The 23,789-nt window shown below is 38.5% G+C and overlaps 1 protein-coding gene across 1 annotated transcript; it reads right to left on the minus strand.

The window, feature by feature from the left end:
* Positions 1-1,189: 1,189 nt before the first annotated feature.
* Positions 1,190-22,966, minus strand: DGKE (diacylglycerol kinase epsilon). Its single transcript, XM_016154929.2, has 11 exons — positions 22,118-22,966; positions 15,814-15,973; positions 14,151-14,270; positions 11,366-11,509; positions 10,977-11,134; positions 10,558-10,609; positions 9,409-9,522; positions 8,337-8,408; positions 6,325-6,452; positions 5,998-6,109; positions 1,190-5,614 (listed from the first exon to the last, which is right to left on the minus strand). The coding sequence occupies exons 1-11, from the start codon at positions 22,570-22,572 to the stop codon at positions 5,435-5,437; spliced, it is 1,695 nt and encodes a 564-aa protein (XP_016010415.1). The 5' UTR covers positions 22,573-22,966; the 3' UTR covers positions 1,190-5,434.
* Positions 22,967-23,789: the final 823 nt, after the last annotated feature.

Here is a 23,789-nt window from a genome sequence, read left to right on the forward strand (position 1 = left end):
GAAAATTGAGGCTCAGGCAGAATAAGTAGCTTGCCCAATGTTAAACAGTGGCTGAGGTTGGTTTTTAACCTAGATATTTCAAATACATTCTATATTCTTTCCACTGTACTGACTAAAATGGGATGAACTAACCTCATTTATTCTACTTACTCCTCTACTTTGCCATGGGCCAATTAGCATGGCAATGTATATTTCTCCTAAATGTTACTCAAGTGTGTATACACTCTGTGCCCCTAGGCTACAAAAGCCATACAAAATAAATTTTATATTCTGTCGAGAAGTATCTGACCCAGAACTTGCTAAATATTATGTTTGTTCTGGGCTAGGCCAAGGACAAACTTGTGTGAAACAAATCTTCTGTGAACATACTCAGTTTTAGCCACTTATTTTCTCATTGTTTTGTCTAAAAACAACAGAGAATCATGCTTTTTAAGTGCTGTATTTTTATTAAAAACAAGCAAACATCTTCAACATATCAAATGCTTTAATTCACATTTCTGTCTGTAGGCAATGACCACAATACAGACCCAACACAACAAAAGCAGTTAACACCGAGTAACTAAATGACAGGTATGTAGCACAGTGGCCAGAAGGAGAGAAGGTACAAGAGGTCGGCTGGCTGCCTCCGTGGAGCTGGCAGAAGCCTCCTCTACACTGTTGGTTCAGCGATCTGGTTCAGTCAGTTCACCTGCAAGAGCGAGTAGGGCCAAGGACCCAGGTTGCTCTCAACGTGTATAAAACAGAATTACAATTGCAGTGCCATTTTATCTACAGGACTTACTTAAGCAGAACACATTAAAGAGAAATACTGCTGGGAGAGCCCAAACAGCAAGCAGTAATGAAAACAAAAGCTCTTATGAACCACTGTCATCCAACTACACAAGGCCTTCCTCACTCCAGGAATCTTCTCACAGCCTAACCACCTCATTTGACTAGGATGCCCTCTTGCCTGGATAATGCTAGAACAACAAGGGAAGCAACCTAACTTTCCAGCTCGCAACATTCCCTGTTATTCGAAAGCACCACACCTAGATTACAGCTTGTCTTCTGTTAAATGCATTCTGCTTTGACATTGTCCTTCACCGGTGACGTAGCCCAGGGTGTCCTTGCAGAGACTGAGGAAGTGTCTTGGGTCTAAGATCAGCAATACACTTCAACATCTGTATCAGAGGGTGACATATTTTGATTGTTTTTTTTTTCTCCAGAACTTTGGAATGTACCTTTTTGAGACTTGCAAGCCACAAGTACTTGACTATAGTCAGGGCTATGGGGAATAAAACTGTGTCTATGTGTGTATTTACATAACTATGACCCATTTCTATATTAAAATTAGAAATACGAGGAACAGGGCTAAGCCAGTACTTTACTATTTGACAAAATGCCTTTAAAACCTGCGAAATAGCTAAGTGGTCATATTCCCAGCAGCAACTGAGACCTCCAATACATTTTTACCAAAAACTTGAGGTTTCTGAGTATGTAAATGAGTAGAAAATTAACCAGGTGAACAAGTCATTAGAGTAGTGGCCTCCAAACTCTTAAAAAAGTAGTGGAATCTTTTTTTGAAGAGAGGAAGTATTTTATCTACTGCAATCTTATCTTCAGCGGCACCCCAACTGGAGTGGCACTGGCTGAGGTGAGAGGGCCCAGGGGCGGCCACTGCGCTGGCCCCTGAAGCACGGCTCGTCTTCCAAGACCCCATGGATCATACTCCAAAACGTGTGGTTCCATATAAGAACCTGGAGCATGAATTTCTATGTAATAGAGTTTAGATAAATATCTCTATTTGGATAGGATACTAGCAAGTTTTTCAACAAATTCCTTTTAAAATGAAGATTTGGGGGGAAGAGGGCAGTCAGTGTATTGGAGAAAAAACAATTTTCAGAACATTAATTCAGTTTTCCTGCATGGTATCCATCTAGCAAAAGTTCCAGGTGAACACGAGGCAGACCAGTAGCTTTAAAATGTCAGCGTATATCACAAGCGCCTGAGCTGCCTGTGAATAAAACCACAGATGCCTATATCCCATCTCTAGAGACACTAGTGCACGAAGTCAAGGACTGCTGGGCTTAGGCATTCACACTGTCAGCCCAGCTCCCAGGAGTCGTGATGCTGCAGACAGCCTGCAGAGCATACTTTGAGAAACATGAGATAGTTCTTAAAGGATAAATCTGAAAAGGCAGGGATATACTTTTTAAAAGTAAAACCAAAACAAACTTCTGTTTTATTGAGAACACACCTTCTCAATTGGGATAGAGTAACAACACTATTTTTGCTTTTTAAATGTCTAGATTAACAAAATAATTGTCCCAAGATAGGTAGAATTTTAAAAAATGTGAATACAAAGTGCTGGTTTTTACTTTAATAATATCATTTTGAGGGAAAACCACATAAAACTATCATCCATTCTAAGGAAACTATAATTTTTTCGGCTGAACAATTACAAATTACGTATTCGGATCCACATGAATCTGTAAATTACTATAACCTTTAACATTTTCTAGTTAGTGCAAATTTAAAATTCCATAGTGTACATTAAATACAATTTTACTTTATATTACAATGCAAACTATCTTTTTTTTTGACAGGCTTGTAGTAGTCATTTTTACAGTGCAAAAAGGACTTTACAATTTTGGACACAGTATATTTCACAACTCTAGGCCTACGTATTTCAAAAAGCAAATGCTACACGTGTTTGACACACCTTAAAAAAATAAAAATAAATAACTATAAAATTTTTATCAACATTAGCTTATAATTAAGGGTTCACAGCTAATTGTTGCAGAAAAACCTAAAACACATTTAAGATTGTGTAATCTTACTATAATAAAACCTATATTTTAAAACACAAGTCAGTCTGATTTCTATTACATGTAACAAAACATTGAAAATTATCACCATCTACTTACATAAGGAATCCACAGAGCTGCCAGGTTTTCAGTATTTAAGCCACTAAGTGTACCAAGAGTTAGGAATGTATGAGCTCAGTAAAAGACGAGAGAAATCGCAACAGACATGGAGATATGCTTTACTTCATATATTTCTTCCTGAGAATATAGAAGTATTATTTTAAAGAAATCAAGACAATGTCAAATGGAACAGGAAAGTCTTGTGGCATATTATCTTTTGTAAAGGGTAGGATCCCTGATAATGTAAACAATTGCTACCCTAATATATAACTTGCAAACATGAGTCTTGTAAGTTGTAATTAAACCGAGACACATGTCTTTGTTTATTTGAAATGCTGAGTCAACGTGCCTAAAAAGTGAATTTTGCGAAAATAATGTTTTATAACATGGTATTCTGAAATAACTTTCCTAAAAAAAATTAAGTCTGAATGCGTGAATAAGACAACAGAAAAACTTCATGAAGGGTCAGTAGGGAAAAAAAACCTCAGTAGATTATGAAAACTGAAAAACCAGTTTGTTTAAATAAATGAGGATGTTGTATATAAACATGTTCTACATCCAATGTAACATAATGGTTAAAGTTTTAACAATTAAAAAAACCCTATATCATTACTTTTATTATTTTAATTCTGATATCTCAAATTAACAATATACTTTGATTTAACAATTAGAAGTATGAATTATAGATAAAATATAGTCTAAAGCAAGTGAATGTAATAATACATTTGTCAAATGTGATATCTGTAACAATTCTGACCATGAATTAAAGAATAAAACTCATTATACTCAAAACATGATCGGCCCATAAATGAAAATCCACAAAACTCTCACAATGGGTTACCTACTGTAAAAGGTGTATGAGAAAGGTGAAACATCTCACAGAATCCTTCAGTACTAGAATTTAGCATCTCCTGTTGAGATCCATAGGTTAATTTAAGCAAAATAAAAGTATTTTATATAATGTACTGACTACTATATACAGCACTAAGTTGTTCCTGGGCCTGAAGGTAACTGAAATGTAAGTTTATGGCAATTCATGCATGACAGATTCATAATAGATCCTTAAAAAGAGCTAATGGTGTTTTAGGGGATACAGTCTCATCTTTCGGAGATTAATGTCATGAAAGACCGCCAAGTACACGAATAGGCCGTTTGTCAGATGGGTCTGCTCAGCTGCAGGACCTTAGGGAGTACAGTGGTTAACAAGAGAAGAGTGCCCTCTGATGGGTAACCAAGAGACTAACCTAACCCTTCAGTGAGTTTTTGGCAATTGAGGGTCAACTTAAACAATGAAACAAAACTTTCAGTTATTCAAAAATAGTTTGTCAGTGCTTTCATACCACCTTTTTTTTTTTTTTTTAAATAAGGAATACTTCTGAAGAATGAGACTATCAGGAGAATTAAATTATAGGTTTTAATTACTTAGTCAATAAGCTGCATTTCTATCTGATTGTGAATAAAACTTATGTGATCAATTTAACGTATTAAATAAAGCTATATAAACACTAAACACAAATTACCACAATGAAGAAAATAAATAAGTAAAAAAAATCTCCCTCATTTAAAAATAAATACAATACAAACATTTTAGCAGAGGATTTAGCAGAGGATTCACTTTCCCAAGGGGAAATTCTGTTAAGTACTTTGGCTATAAAAGACTACTACAAACTACAAGATCGCTGATTTTTTAAAACTTATCAATCATTATTGAACTGTTTATAAGCAATTAGTATGACCAGTAAATTTTCTTTAGTACATTTTTTTTTTTTTGAATTGCTGACATTGTTTTTAATCAAAAGAGAAGTTGGTGTACTGTCTGGCTTGGAACCTGTAACTTTAAATCCAAAGTGCTCTGAATGTTAATTTTTACCAGTTCCTATGTGGTTCTCTTCTGGCTACACTGGGTTATAAACAAGATGCTCAATTTCAGCTCAACAAGGTCATTACCAGGGTTACCCACCAACATCTGGGAGCCTGAAAATGCACCTCAAATAAAAATTATAATAAAATTTTAAAGTATCATTTCTCCTTTTAGGGTTTCCTGAAATTAAATACTTATGGATCCACCTGGTGCTGGGCTATAGGAAATCTTAAAATGCATGCTGCAGGAGGGGGCCCAGTATTACCCGCACTGGTTCGAAACCAACCACCTAGAAATGATGTTCCACCCACATCTTGCTGGATGTATCATGTGTCCATCAAATGTGTCGTTCAATAATAGGAATGAGAGCACACCTTCAGTGCGAGCCTCACTCGCAATTACAGAGCCATGAAAAGACACTTCACATTCATGGAACCTTCTGTGACTTTTTAAAATAAATACTATATGATTAAAGTGTTTTGCTGAAAAAGAACAGGCATTTGTAAACAACTGGAAGTCTAGCTGTTTTTGTAATGCTATTTACAGGAACGTATACTCATTATACTAGTAAAATTAAGACTAGTTGACAGAGGATTTCTACTTTTGGATGACTACACATCCAACTGTTTGTGAGGATTCTATAGTAAGTTTTTATTTCCTCATCCAACTACTCAGCTTCCTTTATGTCCTCTTGATCCGAAGTACTAGAGATGTCATCATCTGTTTGTTCTCCAGAGAAATATAACATCAGTGCATGCGTCTTGTGAGTTATGGTGACAGTACAGGGCCCTTGGGCCCATGGCTCCCCATCTACCTGCATTGGCATCATCGAGCACTTCAAAATCAGCTGGCATTAGGGAACAAATAATTAGAAAAGAGTCAAATCTCAAAAAAGTTCAGAAAGTCTTTCTTAATAAAACATCATCCATAGTACTTTCAACATACTTAGGGACATATCTTAGCATTTTATTCTTAGAAAATTAATCTGGATATATCCTTATTCAGTGATTGTTTAAAGGATTCTTTCCCACTGAACACTTTATTTCTTCAACTGGATCGAGGGCCTTCTTTCCTGTTTCTTCTCCATCCCACTCAAGCCCCTGGTGGAGGGTAATCAACACCATGGGCTGTAAACCGGTTTAAGGAAAGCTACAATGTGTATATTCTACATATCAATGGCTTAGAAATGGACTGGGACAAATCAGCCTGTTACAGCAATATTTCACCTACCCGCACTGTATGTGCCTGTCCTATTCGAAAAGGATTTGCAAGTTTCACTTGAATCTGAGCACAGTGGAAAGACCCATATACTCCAACAACTTCCAGTAAACCATCGTCATGCCTAAAATTGGAAAAAAGAAATATGGCTTATACAATGCAATAAAATAAAATCAGGACAATTATTTTTTAACGTATGTGGACCATCAACTTATTAAATATTTATATTAAGTATACACAAAATTTGAGGGAAAAATTTTAAAAAGCTGAAAGTCTGTAAAGAACAGACTGCTTTAAAGAAAACAGTGACATAAAAAAATAGACTACAAATGTACATACCTGGCTAGAGGGTAGGTCTCGTCTCCCATCCCTTCCCAGAGTCTGCAGCCGCCGCCCCAGGACCCAATGTTCAAAACGATAATACCTTCCAAATTAGGCAGTTCTACTCGCTCACCATCCAGTTCTAGCTTTAAAGAAATCCAAGTAGTTAGTTATTATAGGGCACACGATTTCCAGACCTACCCACTTAGATTCACTTCCTTTTTCATACATGTAGATGTGAGATGCATGTGAAAGAGAAGACTACTTCCTACCCCACAGGCAAGGTAACCTGGCCTTTCCCACCTGTTCAATGTTTGTTATGATAAACAAATTATAACAAATGAATATTTTTTTTTAACCAAAGTTAAAAGTCTTTTTTTGGTCAAATCCTGTTTATTTTATTTTTTTATTTTCCAGGGCTTTACCTAGCTTGCTGTTTCAGCAGCACTTGACACTGCTAACCCCTCATTTCTTTTCCTGAAATACTCTCTTCCTTTGCTTTCTGAGAGTCAGACTCCTTTTCTGGATGATCCCCCTTGGTCCCCACTGAGAGCTCCAGTGCCGACATCACTGTAGCTATGTACTGGGCTCCTTTCTCTTCTCATGCTACAGATTCTGGAGGAAAATCTCAGCCACTTCTGTACTGTTAATTGCCACCTCTGTGCTGACAGCTATTTTGCTGGCCCATGGAAATGAACTGGGCCAGATCTGAAACACTTCCAACTGACTATGGCACCTAAAACTCCTATGTACAAACTGAATGAAGCATCTTCTCTGCAACCCCTCTACCAATTTACTTCCTGGAGAAGAGCAGCACCATCCTCTCCCAGTTGCCTAAGCCAGAAACCTGGGAGTTCTCTTTGCCTTCTTCGCCTTTACCCTCCACAGCCAATTAATCACTAAAACCAATCAACTGATGACACTTCTAAGTATCAACCACTCTCCCTCATTCTTGATAGTATCTCAGTCCAGCATGCCATCTCTTAATGTTCCTAAACTGATCTGGCTCTAGTGTTAGTTTCCTCTTAGTCAACTCTCACCTGGCAGCTGGACTGACACTTATAAAATGCAAATGTGTCACCCCCCAATCACAACCCTTCAATGGCTTGACTCAGTGCTCATGAAGAAATCCAGTTTCTTAACATGTGAATAGGAACCCCTCTGTGACTGGCCTCTATCCAACTCTCCGGCCTCAGCTCTTGCCACTTACCCTCCTGCAAACTATGCTCCAGCTTGAAGTCACTCGAATACGCCATGCTCTCTCTTGCCTTCAGGCCTTTGAACATGCTGTTCTTAGCCTGGACCAATTTTCACCTCCTTCACTTAGCTATCTCTTACTTGATTTTCAGATTCCAGACATTAATAGAGAAACCTGTTTATTGTTTGACTCTTCTCTTTTTCCTTATCTTACTAGTTCTACGTTTCTCCGTATTAACATCTCTCTCATTGCTATTAACCATTATAGATTGTTTCTGGAAGCAAGCGAGGAATATATGCATGACTGCCATATCGTGATGTCAGGGATACTGCAGCAATAAACAGTCATTAAGTTTCTATTTTTTCTGCTCAGACATTTTCATTTTGCCTTAGTATGTAGGAGAGCTATATTACCGCCACAATATGATTGAACTTCAGGTTCAACTCCCTCTGAGAGTCCATGATGCATCAGGCACTCTGTGTTAGGGAACTTCATATCAGCCGCCATGTATGAACGGAAGCTGTTTAGCGTAAGAGCTAAACAGACTCTAGAGTTATATAAACCTGGGTTCAAATCCTGATTACATGGGTATGTGTGCAAATTACTTAATTCCAAAATAGTTTTCTCTTCTGAACAAATGGGAATAGGATGGTTCCTGCCTTACAGGGCTGTGGTGAGAATCTGGTGGGATAATGTGCATGAAACATGTAGTAAAGTGCCTGACAACACAGTAAATACTCTATATATGTCACCAAAATATGTTAATAGAACATTCAGCATTGTTTAAAAAAAAGTTCATAATCCAGAGACTACCTAAAATTTAAAAGCTTACCTCAACTTTTTTATTTAAATCTTTACATTCTTGCACTAAACAATCTTTGGTTCCATAGAATAGGTAAACAGCCTATGAAAAATGAACATAAAATATATTAAAACAAGCCCTGCGAGGAAGAAAAAGACACTGTACCAACGTTCCCTGACATGGATGCTAAGTCATGTTTCCTTAGAGTGGATCAGATACTCCATGGGGAGAAGGGACCCCGTTATTTTAGAGTTTAGTTAGCCTGTTCTTTAGGGACACTATGGGATAGGGTGGTTTGTGCCTAAATGGTATTTTCTCTCCGTTTATCAAAAAAGCTATATTAAAATTAGAAAATTCTATTTTTTTCTAGAACTTCAGATTAAGTAATACAGATAAATGTAGTAAACATTTTATAATCACTTTTGAATACTAAAAGGTTGGTGGGAGCACAGAGAATGCTGTTAGTTACCAACTGTATTGTATGAAGAGCAATACTTATGGCCTTATTACCTATACTAAAAGGAAACCATCTATAAACCTAACATATTTGTAAAACAGAACCAGGAACAAAATTGTTTTGCATTTATTTTTCGTATTCTATTCTCAATCACCAACAGTCATTAGAAAAAATTCTAAGACAAACCTTCCACCAAAGGAATAAACTCTACTAGAAACCAAAGTGATAACCTTGGTTAAAAGCCAGTGGAAAAAACTCTTTCTTCGCTTACCTTATCTACCTTTTGGTTTTTTTCCAAGCCAATGGAATCTATTTTTCTGTTAATGATTTCCCCAAAACTCTATCCTGCCTAAAATTTCCTTCCAATTTTAGTTGCCATTTAAGTAAAATATATTCCGCTCAGTTGCCCTCTAAGCAAAGTATGCTATAAAACATCCAACTTTATATTTTAAAAAGTGTCTAAAGTACTTTAATAAAATATGTTTAAGGTTCTAATTTGATAGTCTTAGACAAAACAGAGCAGGTCAGTGTTTCCATAAGTTAGTTCTATCTGAATCTACTTGAAAGGATGCTAGATAGAACTGAATCACTGATTTGCACTGTACCTTGGGTGATAAGCAGGAAATGTTATTTTATCCAACACACCTTATTAAGAATTCTGCTAGAAAACAGAGATGGTGCCTTCTCACGGTGAGCATGAAAATTGAGAGCCATGAGAGCATCGGGTCCAACAGAAAAATAGTTGTTCATTGTGAACTCCTGTGGAAAGGGGTAAGAATGAGCAACAGATTATGTGATTATGTGTCAGTCTGAGCCTGTGTGGTATGTTATGTAAATCTCGGTCTTCATGTTCTTTATGAAAATTTAACACTTTCTGCATTTACTCTTCTCACAGAGCTATTTTATGCTTCAGGCTGATAACTATAGATATGAATTTCCTTTTCCATTTCTGTTTAAGATGCTGCACCTCAGATCTCCTCATCCAGAACGGCTCTGCTTTTGCACTCAGGCTTCCCACTCCTGTGTTCCCATTACATTTGCTTCTATCGGTCTCAACCCAGACTACTGGTACCCACTTAGTTTATCTGACTTCCCAACTCAGCCCGGATTCTTCGGGCTACATCTCCAGCTCTGTTCTGTTCCTGAGCAATAAAACCAGAATTTCCAACTTCTTGTTCAAGCTTGAGGTTAATATACCCCAAATCTCATTTTCTTCCTATTCAAACCTGAAACTCTATTTTTCTTATCTTAATGTGCTCTCCATTCATCAAAACTAGAAATCTGGTAATAATGTGTATGTTTTCTCTTCCCCTAATACCAATTGGCTGCCAAGTCTTGATCAATTCTACCTTTAGAATGTCTTTGAATTGTCCTCATCCTACGATTCCCCTTCTTTTGCTCTTGTGCAGGTTTCTAAGCTATTTGCACACTATCTCCAGAGCATCTTTTTAATACAGATCTGCTTTTTCTGTATTATTTGTTAACCATGATTTGTACTATCTGGTCTCTACTTTCTCTGTCTAGAAAGTCTTGCTCTTGTCTCTGTTGATCTAAATTATATTTACCTTTTAAGGACCCTGAAGTCTTTTTCGCCTGATCTACCAGGGCGGAACTCAGTGCCCTGCACGGGCTCTCTCCCACAGTCACAGTCCAGCGTGGGAGTGGAGCACATGCAGGTGTTTTCCGTTCCATAACCAGGTTCCTAGAGAGCAGTGCCAGGTCTCTGTGACCCACCACAGAGGAACTCCATCATGTTCATTGAAACTACTCACAACTGAAGCCCTGAAAACATACCTTGGGTTTTCTCAAGTTGTAGTATCCTTTATTTGTTACTTGAACTTTCCATCTAAAAGATAGAAATTAAAAAAAAAATTATAATTATTTCTAGATTAAATGCTAATTAATGATAACTATTAACAATCAACTCTGGATGCCTGGGATATGAGGTCTCTCTATTAATACAGCATTAAAAAAAATAAGCTCATCTAAGTGAGTTTGCAAATTTTGAGGTACGTAATCAGCTTATGACTTCAGTCCTTATATGACAAAATATACAGCTAAATAAAATACCAGCATCTATGTATGAGTACAACTAAGACAATTTTTTACTTTTAAATTACATTTCACTTTATAACTTACACAAGACTTTGTTTGTAAACCAAACAATACTCTCAGAGCTCAAAAAATCTACTTTTGGGGGAAGTGTGACTTACCTGTCCAGTTTAATTCCATCTGCTTCCATCACATTTCTTAAGACCTGTGCAACTGGGATTTCTCCTGCATAACCTGTACCCCAACCCAGCGTATTGGATAGATCATTGCCTGTTCCCAGAGGCAAGACTGCAACCTGTGGAATGTATTTTTCTTGTCCCTAGAATATGGAAGATAGAGTTTAGATTTTTCTCTTTAGACTACTTGGAGGATAATATTTGGTAAAACTTAAAGACCAAAGCAATACAGATACAAATATAACAACTGTATGTTGTTTTCCTAAAGGTTATGCTAACTGCTTCATTATAATATTCAAAATTGGTGGTTTTCTTATATACATCTGCATAATAAAAACACAATCAAAAATACTGTATAATTATCTTGGAAGTACCTTAATCTTCATCTCATCAACTGCATCCAGGACCCAGCCCACAGTCCCATCCCCACCGCAGACAAGTACTCGAGCTGAGTAATAAGGAAGAAGAGTACAAAGTTGCAGGGCTTTGAAAGGAGGTGTTTTAGTTACATCAAAAACCTAGAAATGAAAGAAAAGGAAAAAATTTTACCCGACACTGCCCTCCACTTCTGAAGATGATTTGTTGCTAGATGAGTACAGGTATGATTAAATAACAAGACTGCCTACAATGCATTCATCTTTAACAATATGCCAGGCTCTACGCCAGGCTCTCTTTTTTTCTCTACATTTTTTAAAACTTAAAAAAAATAAATTTATTTTCCAATTGTAGTTGACATTCAGTATGCTATTAGTTTCAGGTGTACAGCACAGTGATTAGACATTTATAAACCTTATAAAGTGATCTCGATAAATCTAGTACCCATCTGACACTGTACATAGATAGTTATTACTTTATTCCCTGTGCAGTACTTTACATCCCTGTGACCATTTTTATAACCGGTGATTTGTATTTAATCCCTTTCACCTTTTTCACCCATCCCTCTATCCCCACTCCCATCTGGGGACCATCCATTTGTTTTCTGTATCTATAAGTTTGTTTGGTTTGTTCCTTTGTTTTTTAAATTCCACGCATTAAGTGAAATTATATGGTACTTGTCTTTCTCTGTCTGACTTATTTCACTTAGCATAATACCCCTAGGTCCATCCACATTGTTGCAAGTGGCAAGATTTTCTTTTTTAGGACTAATATTCCATTGTGTGTATATATATGTATATGTTCTTTATCCATTCATCTATTGATGGTCCCTTAGGCTGTTTCCATATCTTGGCTATCATAAATAATGCCGAATGAAGAGAGGGGTGCATGTCTTTTCAAATTAATATTCTGGATTTCTCAGGATAAAAACCCAGAAGTGGAATTACACTAGATTCTTAATATTCATTTTGGCTCATTCCAACTCTGTCCCTATCAAAATGAGCAAGCCTCATTCTATTGACCAGGAAATCAAGGCAGAGGAGGGTTAAATAACTTGTCTATGATTCCCCTTATAATTAAGTACTGACATACAAATTCAATCTTTTATATTTGACACTCCTTCCTGCCTGTTCACATGAAACCAGAATGTGATGTTTAACATCAACTAGTGCTTCATATTTTAAACTGGGTTTAAAAAAATCTATTACTAGTATAACTTAGTATACATTTCTAGAAAACAATTTTGCAACATGCATAAAATGACAAAGATACAAGAATCCTTAATATTGATAATTCTGTAAATGATCTACAAAAACATTCCAAAAGATGAAAATACCGTGTATAAAGGTATTCATTGTAGTGTTGTTGATAAATGTACAACCTTAGAGACAAACTAACCTCCAACAGCAGGAGACCAGATAAATATATTATACATTCATTAGGTTAATTATCTAAGTCCTTACATATATAATTAGAACTGTGTTACAACATGGAAAAATATTTATACCTTTAGGTAAAGAAAACAATGCAAATTTGTATCTAGATTATTGTTATAGTAATGTTAATATGTAGATGCACAGAGAATTTATGGAAAGAACACAAACAAATGAAAATAATGTGTTTGTGTAGGGAAATTGCAGGTGATTTTCTTTCCCTTTTTATTATTTTTATAATTTCCTTAAGTTATGTAGCACTAAAAGGGAAAAGTACAAATTGGAAGGAGAAGTTATTGCATTTTTGATTGTTGCACAAGGGGGGTTAGTTTATCAATGCAGAAGCTACTAGCATTAACCTCAATGTTAGTGGCACGATCTTATTTTATTTTTAAAAATTTTTTAAAAATTTAATTTTTATGGTGACACTGGTTAACAAAATCCAATAAATTCAGCTGTACATTTTAACAGTAAGACTTATACATATATATATATTTGTGCGTTCACCACCCAGTTAGATTTCTTTCTGTCACCACATATTTGACCTCTTTTACCTTGTCTACCTCCCCCCACCCCCACTATCTTATTTTTTTTAACTGAGGTATAATTTACATACAATGAAATTCACTCATTTCAAGTAAACAAATAGTTTTTAGTAAGTTTATTGAGTTGTAGAACCACCACCACAGTCTAGTTTAGCTCCAGTAAGATCCCTCAACGTGCACGTGCGGTCACTTCCAACTTCCAGCCCTACCCTCAGGCAGCCACTAACAGACTCTGTTTCCATAGTTTGCCTTTCCTCAGCAGGTCACATAAACTGAATCCTACCGTAGGGGCCGCTTGCATCTGATTTCTTTCACTTAGCATGTTTTAGAGGCTCATTCATTTTAGTGTATATGTATCAGTGGTTTGTTCTCTCACTGAATAACATTCCACCGCAAGGGTAGGCCACATCTTGTTTTATCCACTCACCGACTAATGGACAGCTGGATTATTTCTGCTTTTTGGCTATTATGAAAGATGTTGCTATGAACATTTGCGTAAGTCTTTGTGGGACATATTTTCCTTGGGTCGAATCCTAAAAACGGGATTGCTAGGTGGTATGATAAATATATATTTAACTTTTTAAGAAACTGCTAAACTGTTTTTTAATGTGGTGGCACCATTTTATATCCCCACCACGGGTGCTCCTCTTTCTCCACATATTTGAATCACTTGATTCTTTTATAATTATTATTCTTTCTTATAATTATTGATTACTGGTTTAAAGCAGTAACAACCATTATAATTTAGGAAGAGCGCAAAGTTAAAAATGAAAAGATTAATACAGAGATGAAGTTTCCTTCGTTACCTGGACTGGATTTAGAAGGATTCTAAATTCTCCCAACAGTCCTTCTCCCATGTTAGTTCCACTACGGGAGTTGGCCAGGATTATTAATGGAGTCCACTGCTTTCCGAGCTTAGAGGCTGGCTAACAAAATTAAGGAAAGTGAAAGGGTTAAATATCTCAAAAATGGTGAGCAGTAAAGTTTTCATTTCTTGATAACAGCGCTGTAATTTGCTGAGGAAAAAAAAAAAAAAAAACTACTATCCCAGTACAATCAATACAGTATAAAAATCAAAGAATTCTAAGAATGGAAAGGGACTTAGAGATGAACTAATTTAACTTCCACTTAATGTATAATTCTCTTCTTTATTATTCTAGCTAAGTCTTTCAGCATATGCTTAGATAGCGGTATGAGAAGGAATTCACTAACAAGGCAGCCTGTTCCACTACTAAATCAAATTATTAGAAAGTTTTCACTTGTTAAAAACCTGTCTTTTGATAACTTTTATTCAGTGTTCTAAGTTTGCTTCCTGAAACTAGAAATGTCATTTGTTCTACATAATTTGTCTCCTAGGCAATATACTTTAAGTTCTTTCAACTGTTCATAGAATGAACATTGAGTTTCTCTGTTCTTTCACCTTGACTGTCCTTTTCTGGAGGTATTCTAATGTATTTTTGTTTGGAAGGTTTTTTTCCCCCCCTCTCTTTTTTAAAATTTTAAACGGGGGTACTGAGAAACAGATAGATGCAAGAATCCAAATTTGTACAAAGCCCAAAAGTCAAATGAAGTTGTTTTTCTAACCTAACAATTTCTTTCCTCTTCCCTTCACTTGTGTTTCATTTTTCTTAGCAATTGTCATCCCTTCTGATCTCAGATTGAATTTGGACATAGAAGGGGTTGTACATTAAAAAAATATGTATCACAACAACATGTTTTAAAATGCTTCTTCCTTTTGCAAGAATATCAACAAAGATGACATTTAAGATATAAAATCCTAACTTGGAAAAAGCACAATTTAATTTTAAAATAAAACAGTCCAACTCTTTGGCATATTCAAGTAGGAAATAAATGCAAGTTTTTATAGTGATTCTTTAAGAGTTACATAAAGACTAAGAGATATATTTACATCAATTTTCCTATACAAACATACTGTAAAATGTTAACAGCTTTAATGTTTAACATTATTTGTGGGAGCATCGGATGCCCAATGTAAAAGTAGCTCCAGGCTCCCTATGTAAAGTTCCAAACAGAAAGATTCTTTTAGAACAACGTGTAAGGAAAATCTGTTTCCTTCTCATTGACAACAATTATGAACGCCAAACCTGGCTGTTCCTCAGAATCATCCAAAGACCTTAAAAAACATGGGTTTCCAGGACCTACCCTAGACCTACGAAATTGAATGTGGTAATGGCGGTGGATTCAGGAACCTGTATTTTTAAAAACGGTCCCAAAGTGATTCAGATACAGGCAGTGATTTAGAAACCACTAACATAACATTTCCAATTTCCCTTCAGACGTGAAAGAACTCAAGATCTGCGACTCATCTCTAGGAACTGGGTAGGTTTTTACGATTTACCATAACAATTCTACTCACACACATACACACATATGCAGTCGCAACTCTCACACGCAAACTCAAACAACTTTCTGGAAATTAATTACATAGGAAGAATAAACTCTGATTACCACTGCATAATCTGTTTTTTTGTCTTTACGCATCTGATTAATGGAGGTTAAATAACTTGGTGGAATGATGAGGCTTTTGAATTCTCCAAAATCACACTTTTCATTCTTTAAGCTATTTTTCATGCACTCATCATGTACTGTTTTCTGACACCAAATGCACCTGAAGGAAGAAAGGAACAAAGATAATCATTTAAAACCATAATCTTACTGATCTGCAGACCAATCATTTTTGTCTGCACATTAAAACAGCAATTTCATCATGACTGAGCATAAAATCTGGCAAATAAAAGATTTGTAGTTGTATCTGCATAGTGAAAACAGAGCAATAAACTGAAACATACTTGGTAGTTTAATACAGCAGTGGTTCTTAAAGTGTGATCTACGGCCCCAAAGATCCTTTCAGGGAGTCTGTGAGGTTAAAATCATTTTAATAATAATAGTAAAATGTTATTTCACCCTCATTCTCTCAAAAGTGTACAGTGGAGTTTTCTAGGAGCTGTATGACAGGAGCTACATCAATACACTGAATGTAGAAGCAGATAGGAGAATCTAGCTGACTTCTAAGCCAAAGAAATGTATCCAAAATGTAAATCAATGTCACTCTTCTCACTAAATTTTCATTTCGATAAAAATACACTATGTTACCATTATCAATCTTTTAAAAACGAACATTTAAACAAGCTGTTTTAATTTATAACATGGTAAATACCAATAGATATAATCCACATAAACAAAAGCTGATCCAGAACAATGATTCTGTGTATTATTTACTTGTGCTTTGGTTGAATTAGGTCCGTGAGGCCTAAAGTGCTTACTGCTTAAATGCCCCACTGGCCTGGGTCCTTGAAGCACCCTGAGTAGTTTGAAAATATTTTCACTTATATAACCATCTGTGAACACTAGTAAATATAGTAAGTCAACTTCCTGTTGGCCGTTGATACAAAACTAATCTATATGTCTGCATTTGACATGTGGACAGAAGACATGTACATTCAGATCTGCCTCTATGTTTAGACTTATGCGTGAAGCCAGCACGGAATAAACAATGCCGGTAAAGGTCCCGGGTTTCTATAATTAATCTGCTAAGTATTTAATCCTCTCACAGACTGTACAGACAAAAGCAGGCTGGCAAAAAATAATGTTCATAATTAAATGAATAATTTAAAAAAAGGGGATAAGAACTCTTTCACCCCAAGATCAACTCTCTTGGCCTTCTATTTTAAGGTTGTTTTTCTAGTTGGATGTTCAGATTCATCAAGTAATTACTGCTATTTATTCATGAGTCCTATTTACCGCTGAAAGAAGAGTTACCTGCATAATCCGTTAAAGGGAAAACTGCAAAATAACTTGCACAATAACATTTGTGGGTATTTGCTTTCAAACTATAATAGATTGCTTATGCAGCTGAAGTATGGTACTTCTGCCCACTGCTCTACTATTAATTTTAAAATAGTATGAAAAAAAATAATGTTATTATTGAAAATACTCTAAAAGGATGCCCGCTGAATTATTTCATGCAGTTTCCTTTGAGAAGAAAAGTGGGACTGAGGGAGCGGAGGGACGTGAATATTTGCTTTTTACTCTATATTCTTTTGTAAATTGCTTGTGTTTTTAAAAATCAGAATATATTCATGAGCTACTTCTATAAATTTTTAAATTGTACTTTAAACTAGATAATAGCAGCTTATGCTTGAGAATTTAGAAAATACAGAAACATAACACTCATCTAGAGATAGCTGCTTTTAACTTCTGATATACTTATTCAGTTTTATAGTGCATAAATGTTTAGTTTTCAGGTTAGGGATACGATGTATATATATCTGGATGGTACTTTTCTTCCCATGCTATATCATGAATTCTGTCATATACCATTAAATATTTTTTAAAAACATGGTTTGTAAAGAATAGTAATATTACATCGTATGGCTATACCATAATTTATTTACACATTTGCTTTCTATCTTTCAATATAAATTCGTATTTTGCGGAATCGTTTGAATGTAAATTGCAGGCATTATGAGATCTTACCTTTCCATACTTCAGCTAGTGCTCCCCCAAAACAAGGATAGTCTCCTTGCTTTTTAAAAATGTTTTGCATTAAAAATTTTTTTTTACAGTGAACAGGTATGTTTAATCCATCTTGTTTTTGGTGCATTTCAAGGAAACTGAAATGGAAACTTCCAAATACCTTGGCAAGCAAGCATATCATTACCCGGATTTGTTATTTGATTATAAGGTTTTTTCTTTTGATATTAAATTTACATACAATGAAATGTAGTGTTATGCCCCGACTCGTATCTCCACGAACCACCAAGAAGCCGACACCGATGCAAGAGCAAGAGGGAGTTTATTTCAGACTTGAGTCCGGACCGCAGTCCGCACACTGACGCAGCAGTGAGTAGGAGGCGGTCCTGAACACGGGGCTTTAGGGGTATTTTAAGGGAAAAATCGTAAGCATGAGGAGCGATGCCTTGGTGTTACAGGATTGGTACAAGGAGCTTGTCGCTCAGCAGAATTGGCTGGGTGATGGCGCCAAGGAACAAGACGGGGAATTTGGAGAGTTACTTTCCATAGTTGCTCTGATTGGCTGAGTCTAGGGTGGGGTGATCGTCTGGCTATCTGCGGCTTTTCCGGAAATTGGCCTGTGCTTAAAATGGAGTCTTATACCTAAGATGGAGTCACTTTGGTTGTTCGGTAGGAATACGTTTATTTACCGAGTTTTGACAAATGAACATATTTAACTCAAACCCTTATCAAGACGTAGAACATTACCTTAAGTGCCACTCTTGTATATAAAAAACAAGTTTCACAAGGGGGAAAAAACCAATGCTGGCAACGCTGCTTATTATTTTCTCTAAAGTTACCTGTTCACAACAGCTCTGTTCTTTAGTATGCTGCGAGAAGCAGCAGAATTACATAAGAAGTTAAGATGGTTACTTATGAAGTTCACACTAGAACAGGGTTCAGCAAACTACACATACATCTGCTGCCTGATTTTCTGAACACAGTTTTATTGGAATACAGCTATGCCCATTCATTTATGTATTGTCTACAGCTGGTTTTGTACTGTGACAAATGGTACAGTTAAGTAATTAATGACAGACCATATGGTCTGCAAAGCCTAAAATACTTAGTTTTAACTTTTTACAGAAAAAGTTTGCCTACTTCTGCTCTAGAAGTTAATTTGTTATCTTTCATTGTTTCACATAATGAATGAAATGAATAAACACATACCAATAGAACACAGAAACCTAAAATTTAAGATCAAAGCTGAGACCAAAGCTGCCAATGTAATTACCAGGAGTCAGAGCTTTGTTTCATTAAGCACAGTGCGTATGTGTGGGGGGGGGGAGGGGTGGAGGATGGAGTGGGATGTAATGAACACAGGCCTTACAAATAAAAAGGCACCTTATAGTTCTAAAGAACAAAGGTTTATTTAATAAATATGATGAATACTTAAAAACTAACCTAATTTTCTATTTTCATTAGCAGACAGGTGAGAAGAAAAAAAGGAAATATAAGGTAGGAGTGATAAGACATTAAGTATGGAAATACTTTGTAGTGCTTAGGAGAAGAGGAAGGAAAATACGAAAAAAAAAAAAAAATCTACAGGAAAGGTTGAATCCAGCACAGTGCCTGGCACAATCCTGATGCCTGATATGTGAAAGCTACATAATGACTGAGTACAAATTCAAGAAACTTTGTCATTTTATCTGCAGAGTTTAACTGGGCTATAGGCTTTAAAATTGGGTATCACCTGTCATTACTGCCCTTTGAAAGGCTAACTGGAACAGCTTCACTGTTCATTTAAAAATCTATGGACTTTCCAACAATAGGAGACCCCTCTCCCCGCAACCCTACAGTGCTTGATAAAATCCAGAGACAGTCCGGTATGTGTTTAAAAGTTCTAAATAGATATTTATCTTGTTTCTCTTTCTAAAACATTTCATTCCTACGAAAGATCATAGCTGACTAATTCTGAATAAAACTAATTCTGAACATTGCAGAATATGTACCACTTCAGGACACTGTGCTCTTCCCTTCTGGGAATAATAAACACTTCCTAAATTATATAATTTCTACCATGGGTGAGGGGTTCTAGCATCCTAGAACAGACTGCTCAGGAACCAGTAAAAACAAGCCAAGAAAAGGAGATCTATCATCACATTCATTCACTGTGCTCAAAGGAGTAGGAAACAAAATTAAGGACAGAGGCTCATGTTTAAAAAGATACACAAATATAGCAGTGGTTCTCCAACTTTAGTATTACTTGCAGGGCCCGTTAAAGCAAAGGTTGCTGGTTTCCAGCCCAAGTTTGATTCAGTGGGTCTGGGGTGAAGGTAGGGTTGCCAGGAAACACAGGAGATGATTGACTAAATCTGAATTTCAGATAAATAATAGATAATCTTTTGGCATAAGTATGTCTCTAATATAACAAAAATTTATTTTTGTTTTATTTGGTTTGCTAAATCTGGCAACCCTAGAATTTGCATTTCTAACAAGTGTCCAAGTGATGCTGATGTTGCTGGTTTGGGGACCTTATTTTGAGAACCTCCTAGAAATAGGATATTATGTCATCATCATGAAGAGAAAATTTGGGGGTGGGGATGAGTAGGTCAGGCAAAGGGTTCCTGAAGGAAAGGGCAGGAAGGAGACGAGTCTTTAAAGATGCTCAGAATCTAGTCAGGAGAAGGATACTTAAGATAAAGGACAGCTTTGAGAAAAAGGACAGTAAGAAAAAGCATGACATTTTAAGAAACCACAGCCAGCCTGACATTGCTGGTACACAAAGTTTAATGCAGGTGGTGGTAGGAAAGACTAGAAGCACGGGCAGCAAAGAGAGGGCGTGTAGGACCTTGTGTACTGTGCTAAGTAAGCACTTGGAGTTTACACTGAAAGACCATCAGTATATGTGATGGGAGCAACTGAAGGGTTTTAAGTGGAGCAGGGACCCCATCGGACATGAATTTCTGGGACGGTCATTTGGGTGGAGGATCAGAACACTATGATTATTTGTTAAGGAGTAGGTGAAATGCAGTTAAGATATTTATGGAAGCCATTTTTATCTAATTCTACACAGGCACAAAGAAAGAAAATAAAGCAATACTCAAATTCATGTCTTCTTTCTAACTAATCCCAAACTCCTCAAGACTAAACTTACCTACAGAGAGAATTCTGAAATTTAAAGACATTGGTAACATTGCTCTCACTCATGCCAAAAGGACATCTAAATTTAAAACAGATCAAATAAAAATGATTGCATAACTCTGTAGTTTTTTAAAATATATTCTGGGAAAAGTTTTCTTATATCTAAATTTGATGTGTAAAACTATTTAAAGTGTTTTAAAGGTAGATGTTACCTAACAGTGATCACGCTAATTAAAAAATTTTTTTTAGATAAAAAAATAACTTGCTATCTAGTGCCAGTTTTTCACTTTTTAAACATGTTTAGGGGCCTTTCTACTTGTCAGAAATAAAACTCATCAGAATGAAGATGTCCAGATTTATGGCTGAGATAAGGCTAGGTATTAATGGTATTCCAAGCCCTGTCCAGGGCGTTAGAATTCCTTGATGCCTGTTCTATTTTACTACTGAGTAAAATTCTCTCAACTGTGAAATGAGTTAGAATAATGATCTCCAAAGCAGCATCCTCTTTTATGACCAATCTCTAGTGCCAGCAAAGGACATCTTCACCTATTACAGACAAGATTTAAGACAAATGTTTTGTCACGTATTTAAAAGCCATTAAAATAGTCTTGACTTAATTCAAGTCACTTGTCTAAGATGCTACATGTCCTGAAAGACTACTGACACAAGGAATATCCCTTTTAGTGTTATATGTCATTATTAAAGGTGCTGCTTTGGAATGACACTTGTTTTCCTTGTACATGTGTAACACAACACTTGAGGATGGATCAGTTTTGCGACTCCAGGGAAAAGTTAATTTGTCCATAGTTCATCTTTCCTTGCATAAAATGGAGATGATCAATAGCAACAAAAGCTAAACTGTAACACACGGTGGCCATGAAATACGCAGCACTTAGAGACCTATGAATGAAAGTTAAGAGCCTACAAAAATGGCAGACAAAAGGGCAGGTTGGCCGAGGAGTGAGGCTAGATGCACTATCTCGGCATTTAACTACTGCAAAGCTAGCTGCCCTGCTTGTACAGTTACCAGGGATGTTTATTAGCTTGTTTTCTCCAAGTGGGCAGTTAAAGCCATTTGCAGAGATCAAAACTGGCTCTACGCCCACGCCAGAAGTCCCTACTCATACTACGCATCATGAGACAATAAGCACCATACCTGTAATCGCAGAGCTTGGGCTGACTGCCGCACTGCTGCTTGCAAACCACACAGTAGCTGCACAGGGGCACGTTGCCCCGGATCCAGTGGTGGGGCATGGCGTCCAGGGCCCTGCCGTCACTCTTGAGCATTATCTCCTTGCACTGGAAGCGCTTGTCGGCCTTCTTGAGGCAGCCCTCGTCCACGCGCAGCCCGCAGCAGTCGCAGAAGGCGCCCTGCAGGATGTGCTGCGCGCACACGCAGCAGTAGGTGGGATGGCTGAACAGGTCCGTGTCGCGCCACCCGTGCTTGCTCTTGCGGAAGATGTCCCTGCGGTGCAGCTGCCGGCGCGACCGCTGAAGGCTGCACCAGAAGGTGATGAACACCGGCAGCAGCACCGAGCACAGCGTCCACAGGACCAGGTGCCCGTCCGCAAAGAAGCCCTCGTGGGGCTCCGGCCGCTCCTCCCCTTCCATCTTCTCCAAGGACGATTCCGAGCGAGGAGAGACCCAGGCGGGGTGCGCCGCGCGCTCGCCGTGCCCGTCCTGCCCTGCTTCCTGCTCTCGGGGGATGCGGAGCGCGCCCTCTGCTCCGGCGGGCCCGCCCTCTCCGGGGGAAGCACGCGCGCGGCTCTTCCCCGCGGCCCGGCTCCTGCGCCTCCAGGCCCCGCGGACCTGTCGCGCCGAAGGGGCGACGCCCAGCGCGGTCGCGCTCGGTCCCCTTCCAACGGCCCCGGCCGCCGCCTCGCCTCGCCTGGCCTCGCCCGGCGCGGGGTAGGGCGCAGCGCACACTGACGGCCCGGGACGCCCGGCGCGATGGCGCGCGTGGGCCGCGCGGCGCCCGCAACCGTTAGCTCCGGCCCCGCACGGCCCCCGCGCCGCCAACAGCCGCGTCCCGCCGCTCGGGCCCGGCGCGGCCCCCGGCAGGCCCCGCCCCCGCCCCTCCGCGGGGCGTCGGCGGCCTCGGCCCCCGCCCCGCCCACCCCGGGGCCCTACCTCGCGGGAGGCGGAGGCGCGGTTCGCGGGGCCAGGCCTCGGGCCGCCCTCCCGCCCCGGCTCCTCGGCGTGCGCGAGCTCGATTCTGGGTCCGCCCGGGGCGCCGAGGCCAGTGAAGAGGCGGAGGAAGCCGAACGCACTCGGAGTGGGGAGGGGGCGAGGGGACCACGGGCGGGGAGGGGGCGACTGGAGGCGGGGACGGGGCCCGCGGCGCTACCCCAGGGTGGGGCGGAGGTGTGAGGCGGGCTGCGAAGGCCGACAGGGCCTGAGGGGGCGGGCCTTGGGGAGAGGGTGCGGATGGGTGAAAGGGGCGGGACCTCGAGGGTGTGGCTTAGGGATAACGGTGGGCGGATTAACAAGAAGGTGGGGGCGTTGGAGAGGATGGATGGTTGATTCCTGTAAGTTTGCAACGGGAGGAAGTTCTGGGGTGCATGATTTGCAGTATGCGCTAAGATCGTCAATGGCTTTCAACCTCCCCTCCTTACTATGTGATGGAGGTGGGAGCTGTCACAGTTTTGAATATTGCAAGGGAGAAAACTGGCAGTTTTGAGAGTGTTCTATACCAATAAAATGGGACAATATAAGTCAAAAATTGATATCTGTCACCTGCTTTCATGCTAGTTATTTATTCAACTCATATCAGCTGAAGGCTTACTGGGTGCCAAACACTCACAGTGTTAGGCCTGTTGAGACGTGCC

The sequence above is a fragment of the Rousettus aegyptiacus genome, unplaced genomic scaffold (genome assembly GCF_014176215.1).
Source record: "Rousettus aegyptiacus isolate mRouAeg1 unplaced genomic scaffold, mRouAeg1.p scaffold_m13_p_6, whole genome shotgun sequence".
Classification (NCBI taxonomy): Eukaryota; Metazoa; Chordata; class Mammalia; order Chiroptera; family Pteropodidae; genus Rousettus; species Rousettus aegyptiacus.